We start from the raw sequence: 10,485 nt of genomic DNA, 5'->3' as shown, positions 1-10,485 counted from the left end.
CTAACCACTAGGCAACCTGACGCCCCGGCTCCCTTTTAAGATTTTAACTTTATAAAGATACATAGTAATGGCGTCTTTTTGTAGGCTCTAACTTCGCCATGGTTCCTCGTATGGTTTATGGATAAAACGCCAAAAATTAGGGTCTGTTGTTAACGCAGGTTTAGGATATTTTATACGCTTTGTTCTATGAGATAATCTAAGAGGGGTATGCACGTCCCAAGGATTCCGGATAGCAAGGACCCTCAAAGAAAGGCCATCATTGCTATAGGTTTTTGTTCCGACAAGCTGTTTACCTGGGGAATGCTATTTACGCGCACAGGAAGAGATGTCAGCTGATCAGTCGAAGGAAATGTTTGATGCTAGCAGAATAATTGTTGTTTATAAAAAAACGTGTATCTGATTTCAGTATATCGTTTCTCCAGTTTCACAATAGCTTGTATTCTGGTACTTCAACATAGAAAAATGATGTCGAGCGTTGCCTTCAAGCTGCTCTCTTTTGTCGGTTTGTTATTGATGTCAACACAGACGACGGATGCGAAGGTAGGCTCTTGTTGTTCACATGACTATCATCTGCTTTAAATGCATAAAAGCAATTTATATTGACATTGTTTAATGCTAGGTGTTGAGGCAGCAGCTGTCTAGTTACTGTAGTTAGCTAGCTAGCCAAATATGTATCAGGCCAGTATGTCCTTTCTTGTGACGACAGTCAATGGATAAGTTAGCTAACTAGCTAGTTGGTAACCTGCTCTGTACAGTTACAATAAATATGATTATTCCACTGGCTGTGTAAGCTTATTTTAGGAGGCAGGCAGCTAGTTATATCACCATATATGGCATTACATGTTCTCTGATATCACAGCCTGAACATTTTCCCCTCCTTTTCCCATAGAATTCAGAGGATATCCGGTGTAAATGTACCTGTCCACCATACAGAGACATCGATGGACAGATCTACAAACAAAATGTATCTCTAAAGGATTGGTATGTTGTGTTGTCATGATGTAATTTAAAGATGATTACATACCGGTCGCGTTCCACTGGTTAGATGTTGCCAGAGCTTACATCGCCTGGATGGGTATTTTACCTATCTGCTAACCACACTATATGTTATAACAATCTGTCAATCGATGACAGTCTATGATGTGGCATGCAACCATTTGGTTGATGCATACAGTGGAACGTGACCACTGTCTGAGGTGTGGTGAACGTATGGGTAGGCTAACTGTAATTTTACAATGTCATGAATGATCTCAAATCATATTTGGAGAACTGTTACAGCCTTCAACCTCACTGTGCTTTCAAAGACATATTTTGATTTAATTGTATATTTGTTTTCAGTAACTGCCTTCATGTTGTGGAGCCAATGCCAGTTGATGGAAAGGATGTAGAAGCATACTGTCTGCGTTGTGAATGCAAATATGAGGAGAGGAGTTCTGGAACTATCAAGGTAAGTCTGGGAAATCTAAATCTATCTAATCTACTATCCTGCCATGTCATGTGGTAAAGCAGAGAGGAGATGATTCTTCATACTTGCATGTGGATATTTTTGCTTAAATTGCCAACGGCAGAAGGACAACAGGCAAAGTAGGTTCAAATATAATTTTATTCAATGTTCCTGACACACAGGAGACGTTACGATTTCGGCGATGGGATATCGCAACGATGTTGCCCAAGTGGGATAGCATCGGCACATGTTCTCTGCTACTAACCAGTCAACTCTTGTCTATTATTGTGGAGCTGAAATGGAGTCAATGGGTTGCAGGCAGCCAAGGCCTAATGGGTTAATGAGTTTGACTGCTGAACAACTAATCAAATGGCCATCCGGACTATTTACATTGACCCCACCCTTTGTTTTTCCACTGCTGCTACTGACTGTTTATTATCTATGCATAGTCATTTTACAAATGACCTCGACTAACCTGTCTCCCTGCACATTGACTCGGTACCCCCTGTATATAGCCTCGTTATTGTCTTGTAACTTTTTGATTTGATTTAGTAAATATTTTATTAACTCCATTTCTTGAACTGCATTGTTGGTTAAGTGCTCGTAAGTAAGCATTTCACAGTGAGGTCTACCTGTTGTATTTGGCACGTGACAAATAAAATGTTATTTTGATTTGTGTCCACTGTGTTCCAGGTCACTATCATAATCTACCTGTCCATCCTGGGCCTACTGTTCCTCTACATGGTGTACCTGACCCTGCTGGAGCCCATGCTGAAGAGGAGGCTCTTTGGACACTCACAGCTTCAGAATGATGATGATGTTGGGGTATGTGTGCATGTTGCCCATCCCAACTATAGTGGTGGCCTTTAAGTCAAAGCAGTTGTTGAACCCATGACATTTTTGTTGTTTGATTGTGGATCTCGTATTGTGTGACTTGTTGGGGCAATGTATGTGGGGATGTTTTCAGATTTCTTTCATGCTGTAAATTTGATGAATAGCTCGTAGAGAATTATGTTTGGAAATGTTTCTAAAAAAAAAGGTCAACTCTAGCTTGTCACAATTTCACTGTCCTCCTCACTGTAATGTCTGTTTCTCTTTGGGTTTAGGACCAGCAGCCTTTCGCCAACGCCCACAACGTATTGTCTCATTCGGCCTCTCGCCCCAACATGCTGAACAAAGTGGAGCACGCTCAGCAGCGCTGGCGGAGGCAGGTCCAGGAACAGAGGAAGTCTGTGTTTGACCGCCACGTGGTGCTCAGCTAAACCCATCCCCAGGAAACAAAAACCCGGGGTGAAGCAAACAATGTTACTGTGACTGGGTGTTCCCTCTTCTTTTTTTGTCTATTTTGTCTGATTCTTTCCCGAACTTCCGAGCTTCATCCTTATTGGTGTTTTGATCCTCAACTGGACCTGTATTTCATGAAATGTGATCATATAGCTCTATGTATTCAGGAGGTGATCGTAAAGGGTCTCTGCATCAGTAGGTTGAAGTGGGGCGTTGTGTTTGAGACCTTTGGCTTAAGATAATGCTAGTGTCTGTATGACTTTGTATACTTTCTGATTTAATAATACTAATAGAAAGTTAGATGTTAGTTTTTGCCCCCCCCCCAAATGGAGGATATGTGCCACTTTGCATAAGCTGATGATGATATTTGGCTTCTGATAAAGTAGAAACAATGGGTGACAATGCACTCTTTTACAGTAATATTGGTAGCTTCTGATAACAGTAATGTTGGCCAAGTCACCAATGAAATTAGGTGAGACATTTGAGGGTAGAGTAAATAACAAACAAAAAAATATCATACCAAAATTAATCACTCAAACTAATGAAGACCTCTACAATAAATGTTACATCTGCTACCTACACAGAAGATGGGAATGAGTTGGAAACAGTAAAAATGTGTAACATCAGTCTCTTGTCAAAAAGCATGTTTTTAAGAAGTGATGTATAAACTTATTTACAACCTTTTACCCTAAACAAAGTTGATGTACAGATGTATGCATTTCGTGGTGTGATCACTCCTGTATCATGTTCTCCTGTAAGGCTAAGTATAATGTAGCATTTGGGAGACATTTTGACAGTTAATGACAGTTATCATCTGATGGTACATTTAATGTAAACATTAGTCCTCTCCTTTGAATATATGTGTGTGTTACTGTAGTCAGAGCCCTCAGCTGTCACTGTCTAGAGTAGATGTACACCATCTCTGCACCTTGCTTGTTTTGATTTCAGCTATCTACTCCTCTCCATTTAGATACATTTGACATGAATCATACATGAATGAGATCCTCCTTTATTCAAAATTTAAATAACTGTCATTGTCTTTTGTTAGACAGTATTGATGCCGCCATCTGTCCTAGATGTAAAACATTTTTTAATGATCATTTGGGAAAGCTAGGGTGGTTGTAAAGTGGGTAGAAAATGCTACTATTGGGTGACCTAATGAAAGTGTTAACTCTTATCTGTGATAACATCACATTTGAAATACATTTCTGTAATATTTATAATGCTTTTGTTTAATGCTGACGATGTCAAATTCCTAGACCATCCTCCAGGAGTCGTGCTTCAATATAAAGGGTCAAATACATTAGCCAAAATTGATGATCGCATTGATAGGCGCAAAAAAACATATTGCACTAATGCAGACATTGATAGGCGCACAAAATGGCAGGTACTCTATATCTTCGGAGTTCTATCAATATGATCATTTTAGTACAGGGCTTTGCTATGCATAGGGCGATAAACATCAATGCTACAACTGATGAGAAATTTCAATAACCAATGGATTTAAATTGTATTAATGCATTAAAAATCAATCATTCATAATATAGCCCAGAGGACACGAAATCTGAACGAAAATAATCAGTCTATTTCGCAAGTTCACCATTGAACAATAGAACACGGAGTAAAATTACAGGATAAATTTGCAAATAAAATTGATCTCTAATGACAGTATGTTGATATCATACAAGACAATAGTGATCATTTATTTACTTTTCAATGACTTTTGCAAAGCTGCCGTCATCGTTTCCTGTTCTCCCCTTTTATTTTTTTGTATGCATGCAGTCCGTTATCCAGAAAAAAGTAGGCTACACTCGGTGCAGAAAATTCAGATATAAGGATACTCGGCAAGAGAGCTACATTTGCGTTGTCAAAGAATGGATTGTTGAAAAATACTCCAATAAGTGTATAAAGGATAAGGTAAGGATCGTTTTCCTTTTAATTTATTCATAAAGTAACCCATATATTGTAATTTTGACTTCATATAATGCATTAACTGTTTTATGAAACTGATTCATGCATTTTCTTTTTTATGAAACTTGCGTGGGCAATAATGCAGAAAATCATAAAAAATTGCCACAAAAAGGTTGAGATTTTTTTATGTGAGTGACTTGCTGGTTTGAATTAATAACCTACGACCATCAACAGTTTCCCCAAAATTGTTTTATTCAATACAGTAACCTCAAAATCAAGTGCTGTACTCTGAACATAAACTAGGGGGCGCCTTAGGCCTTTTATAGGAACTACCCTAAGTACCCAATCTGAAATAATAATATATGAATCTTTTGTACCATTTGAATATCAGTCAATTTGGGTGAATTTTTTTCTTTCTTTGCAGTGTGCTTTTATTGAAGTATTAAAATGTTGCTTCATGCCTGAGGGAATGCAGGCTTCTGGACGAAAGTCAAAGTATTAGAACTACTCTTTCACCTGAAACTCTTTCAAACTGAATTATTGCATGTCCAAACAAAAACAATACTCCAAGGTACTTCCCTTTAATAGGACCCATCCTGTGTTTTAAGGGCCAGGCTCTTATCTGTCCCTCTTTGGTTAATGACAGACGGAGAGGGTCTGTCTCCTCAATCCCCCCTTCAGTGCCTCAGTGTCAGACAGTGGGAATCGTTTCAAGGCTCATAGAGGCTGCATCCCTCCAGGAGAAGCTTCAGTCAGAACCTTCCCAAGGTTAGTCTGACAATGGTCAGACTAACATTATGGCTGCTGTCTGGAAAAACCTTTCAATGCCACTGAAATGCAAGATAATAAAGTGTATAGGTAGGTCCTTGCAGAGCAGTTACTCTCTGTGCTTGAAATTGATGATGGGCTATTTGGTATGATTTATTCCTGTCTATAACAGTACATATATAATATGAATTATTAGACATCTCTTGAGTAAATACTGTGGTTAAGGAGGGGCCAAATCTCAGAATAGAAATCTCTTTCATAAGGGAGAATAAATAATTCCATGCATGTGTTTATCCTGTAATTCTAAAGGCCCAATGGAGCCGTTTTTATATCAATATCAAATAATTTCTGAGTAACAATTAAGTAACTTACTGTAATATTTTTTCATTAAAATGGGCAAAAATACTTTTTAGCAAAAAAATTATCGAGCTAGTTTTTGCTTGGACTGTCTGGGAGTGGTCTGAGTGGGGAGGGTAAAACTTAAAACTAGCTGTTATTGGCAAAGAGGTTTGGAACTCTCTTTGTTATTGGTCTATTATTAAGCAATTTACCGCCTGGTGATGACACATGTAAGCCAAAACTCTCGCCCATGCAAACAGGCTGATTAGAAGGTCCTGTGTAGATTGTATTTTCAACCACCAATTATCAGGAAATAACACTGATCAAATGTTTTCACAATTTTGCAGTATTAGTTTAATCAGCTGTTATACAATATGATACAAAACACAGATTTAACTAAATGTTGACTGCACTGGGCCTTTAAGAAAGCATCTGGAGCAAGAATTAAGACAATGTGCAGGATATTCCTCTACTTTCAGTATGTGAGGCTGACAGCTATAATACCATTAACACATTGAACTAATCAGGATGAAGGCTAATGTGATTGGAGGCTGCCAATTTCCTCCCTGATAACAAATACGGCACAGGATCATGTCCTAAAGTGTTTGCCCAATTCCAACAGTGCTGCAAAACATAGGCGGGTGTTTATTAAAAATTAAAAATAAATCCCATGTGCGGTAGTAACTTTAGATTTGTGGAGATGTGTATTATTTGTACATGGGGACAGCAGTGGCAGATCTTTTAAAAGTCTCATGGCAGCCTTTGGTAACAGCCTTCTCCATGGGTCACAGATTCCAAATGGACTCCATATGGAGAGAACAGTCAAAAGGGGCCATAGTGATGCCTGAGGCTGTAGCACCTATTACAAGTATGCATAACAAACACTCTCACACACACAGAATAGTTTATATGCCTCTAGTAGCTTTCCTTGTGACAACAAAAAGTTCAGCTTTTTGTCCATTTTGAGATATTTCTCAGCAACAGAATGAGATCGAATCATATTATTGACCTATGCTAAGGGATAAAATAAGATGGATACAATTACCTTATGATGCTAGATGAACCTAGATGAACCACTGAAAAGTCTACAGGCCCTGAAGCTTATTTTGATGTAAATTGGTACTTTAGGTGGAGAGGAAGTATTTATAGTGTGAGACTTGTCATCTCTCTTCATTGCTGTAGGCCTTAGGACAGTAGTATTGGATAGACATCATCAACATGAGAGGACTCGACTGCTGGTGCCTCATGACCTGTCTTGAAATTGAATATGTTGTTCCTAAAAAAAACATCTTTATGTTAAAACAAGCAGTTTAGACTTGCGATTCAATCAGACCCTATGCTGTTTGGCTGCTTGGAGGCTTTCGTATGCGACTGGCCCATCCTCATTTCCATAGCTCCCTTGACCCGCTGGCCCTCGGCTATTTAAAATCTCCAGATGCCGGAGGAGAGGCTCTCACAGGAATATTTTGTGGTAAGGGTGTGGTGAAAGCTCAACAGTGTACTGGAGAGGGTTACTGTCAAATTTCTGAGGCTTTTACATTGGACCTGTAACGGGTCCAAAAAACACTGGCCTGGTCGTATGTTTTTTCCCTTTGCCTGAATGGCTTTAGCGGAAGGTAAAAGGTGGAGAGTTGTAGACCTCAGGGAGATGATTTTAAAACAGATTTATGCCATCAAAACTGTGTGGACAAATTCCTGAGCCCGAGCATTGAAAAAGGTTGCATTCTTTTGTGAAACTAGCCCTATACAAACATTAACAGCCTCTCTTTAAGTAGTGCTTATTTAGGATTGGACTGTATTTGATTTTCTCATGTTACACTGACAGAGAAGCAGCGTAATGTGTTGCTTACATTGTACAGAAGAAAACCTGAAGACAAGACTTCTCGACACCACAGCGGATTCCAGGAGGTTGTTCTTCGTTGTGCATCCATGCTACTGGAGCCAGACTTTCCCAGTATGAAACAGCACTAGTACCTCTGCTAATTTGAAGCACAAAGCTGTCAGAGTCCACTCAGTACTCTTTATACTTTATGAGGCTTTGACATGTCTGAGAGACAACTACACTGAACAAAAATATAAATGCAACGTGTAACGTGTTGGTCCCATGTTTCATGAGCTGAAATAAAAGATCCCAGAAATGTTCCATACACACAAAAAGCTTATTTCTCTCAATTTTGTGCACAAATTTCTTAAATCCCTGTTAGTGAGCATTTCTCCTTTTGCCAAGATAATCCATCCATCTGACAGGTGTGGCATATCAAGAATCTGATTAAACAGCATGATCATTACACAGGTGCACCTTGTGCTAGGGACAATAAAAGACCACTCAAAAATGTGCAGTTTTGTCACACAAAGTCAATGTCATAGATGTCTCATGTTTTGAGGGAGCATGCAATTGGAAGGCTGACTGCAGGAATGTCTACACGAGCTGTTGCCAAATAATTGAATGTTAATTTCTTTATCATAAGCCTCCTTCAACATCATTTAAGATAATTTGGCAGTACATCCAACTGGCCTCACAACCACAGACCACGTGTATGACGTCGTGTGAGCGAGTGGTTTGATGATGTCAACGTTATGAACAGAGTGCCCAGTGGTGGTGGTGGGGTTATGCTATGGGCATAAGCCACGGACAACGAACACAATTGCATTTTATTGATGGCAACTTGAATGCACATAGATACAGTGCCTTGCGAAAGTATTTGGCCCCCTTGAACTTTGCGACCTTTTGCCACATTTCAGGCTTCAAACATAAAGATATAAAACTGTATTTTTTTGTGAAGAATCAACAACAAGTGGGACACAATCATGAAGTGGAACGACATTTATTGGATATTTCAAACTTTTTTAACAAATCAAAAACTGAAAAATTGGGCGTGCAAAATTATTCAGCTCCTTTACTTTCAGTGCAGCAAACTCTCTCCAGAAGTTCAGTGAGGATCTCTGAATGATCCAATGTTGACCTAAATGACTAATGATGATAAATACAATCCACCTGTGTGTAATCAAGTCTCCGTATAAATGCACCTGCACAGTGATAGTCTCAGAGGTCCGTTAAAAGCGCAGAGAGCATCATGAAGAACAAGGAACACACCAGGCAGGTCCGAGATACTGTTGTGAAGAAGTTTAAAGCCGGATTTGGATACAAAAAGATTTCCCAAGCTTTAAACATCCCAAGGAGCACTGTGCAAGCGATAATATTGAAATGGAAGGAGTATCAGACCACTGCAAATCTACCAAGACCTGGCCATCCCTCTAAACTTTCAGCTCATACAAGGAGAAGACTGATCAGAGAGGCAGCCAAGAGGCCCATGATCACTCTGGATGAACTGCAGAGATCTACAGCTGAGGTGGGAGACTCTGTCCATAGGACAACAATCAGTCGTATATTGCACAAATCTGGCCTTTATGGAAGAGTGGCAAGAAGAAAGCCATTTCTTAAAGATATCCATAAAAAGTGTTGTTTAAAGTTTGCCACAAGCCACCTGGGAGACACACCAAACATGTGGAAGAAGGTGCTCTGGTCAGATGAAACCAAAATTGAACTTTTTGGCAACAATGCAAAACGTTATGTTTGGCGTAAAAGCAACACAGCTCATCACAATGAACACACCATCCCCACTGTCAAACATGGTGGTGGCAACATCATGGTTTGGGCCTGCTTTTCTTCAGCAGGGACAGGGAAGATGGGAAGATGGATGGAGCCAAATACAGGATCATTCTGGAAGAAAACCTGATGGAGTCTGCAAAAGACCTGAGACTGGGACGGAGATTTGTCTTCCAACAAGACAATGGTCCAAAACATAAAGCAAAATCTACAATGGAATGGTTCAAAAATAAACATATCCAGGTGTTAGAATGGCCAAGTCAAAGTCCAGACCTGAATCCAATCGAGAATCTGTGGAAAGAACTGAAAACTTCTGTTCACAAATGCTCTCCATCCAACCTCACTGAGCTCGAGCTGTTTTGCAAGGAGGAATGGGAAAAAATGTCAGTCTCTCGATGTGCAAAACTGATAGAGACATTCCCCAAGCGACTTACAGCTGTAATCGCAGCAAAAGGTGGCACTACAAAGTATTAACTTAAGGGGGCTGAATAATTTTGCACGCCCAATTTTTCAGTTTTTGATTTGTTAAAAAAGTTTGAAATATCCAATAAATGTCGTTCCACTTCATGATTGTGTCCCACTTGTTGTTGATTCTTCACAAAAAAATACAGTTTTATCTTTATGTTTGAAGCCTGAAATGTGGCAAAAGGTCGCAAAGTCCCAGTGGGCCGAATACTTTCGCAAGGCACTGTACCGTGACGAGATCCTGCCCATTTGTTTTTAAAGGTATTTGTGACCAACAGATACATATCTGTATTCACAGTCATGTGAAATCCATAGATTAGGGCCTAATGAATGTATTTCAATTGACTGATTTCTTTATATGAACTGTAACTCAGTAAAATCGTATACATTTTTACATGTTGCGTTTATATTTTTGCTCAGTATAGTTAGATCTCAGAGTAAAACGACATACTGACAAAGTTGTGGACTTCCTGGAGACATGTTATGGGACATGAGTCGGATGTCTGCATCTTACGACTTCCTCCGTTCCTCAGTCAGTAGAATGAAAGGATGCTCCGGGGGGAGGGGGGGGGGGGAATGTATGAAATAGTGCACACTGTGAGTAAAATATATGATACATACTGTAGTTGGAGACTTGGTAGAAGTATGGTGTGGATTCTATTCATGA

The 10,485-nt window shown here is 39.5% G+C and overlaps 2 protein-coding genes across 3 annotated transcripts in view; both read left to right on the top strand.

The window, feature by feature from the left end:
* Positions 1 to 64: 64 nt before the first annotated feature.
* Positions 65 to 3,986, top strand: LOC135550611 (transmembrane protein 9B-like). Its single transcript, XM_064981593.1, has 5 exons — positions 65 to 540; positions 890 to 981; positions 1,339 to 1,447; positions 2,138 to 2,269; positions 2,551 to 3,986. Exons 1-5 carry the CDS (start codon positions 463 to 465, stop codon positions 2,704 to 2,706), a joined length of 567 nt encoding a protein of 188 aa, XP_064837665.1. The 5' UTR covers positions 65 to 462; the 3' UTR covers positions 2,707 to 3,986.
* A 160-nt stretch (positions 3,987 to 4,146) lies between these two features.
* LOC135550597 (DENN domain-containing protein 2B-like) overlaps positions 4,147 to 10,485 on the top strand; it is a 98,889-nt gene continuing 92,550 nt past the window's right edge. For both annotated transcript variants that reach the window (XM_064981563.1, XM_064981580.1), the window contains exon 1: positions 4,147 to 4,645. The gene's annotated coding sequence lies outside the window, so the exon portion shown is untranslated. The remainder of the gene's footprint in view (positions 4,646 to 10,485) is intronic.

This window comes from Oncorhynchus masou, chromosome 1, assembly GCF_036934945.1.
Source record: "Oncorhynchus masou masou isolate Uvic2021 chromosome 1, UVic_Omas_1.1, whole genome shotgun sequence".
NCBI classification, from domain to species: domain Eukaryota; kingdom Metazoa; phylum Chordata; class Actinopteri; order Salmoniformes; family Salmonidae; genus Oncorhynchus; species Oncorhynchus masou.
This window is presented reverse-complemented; position numbering and strand designations above follow the sequence as displayed.

Excerpts from the sequence above, each read along its gene's own strand:
- LOC135550611 (XM_064981593.1), top strand. The coding sequence starts at position 463 with ATGATGTCGAGCGTTGCCTTCAAGCTGCTCTCTTTTGTCGGTTTGTTA. Across the intron at positions 541-889 it reads CACAGACGACGGATGCGAAG|AATTCAGAGGATATCCGGTG; the intron begins GTAGGCTCTTGT and ends CTTTTCCCATAG. Across the intron at positions 1,448-2,137 it reads GGAGTTCTGGAACTATCAAG|GTCACTATCATAATCTACCT; the intron begins GTAAGTCTGGGA and ends ACTGTGTTCCAG.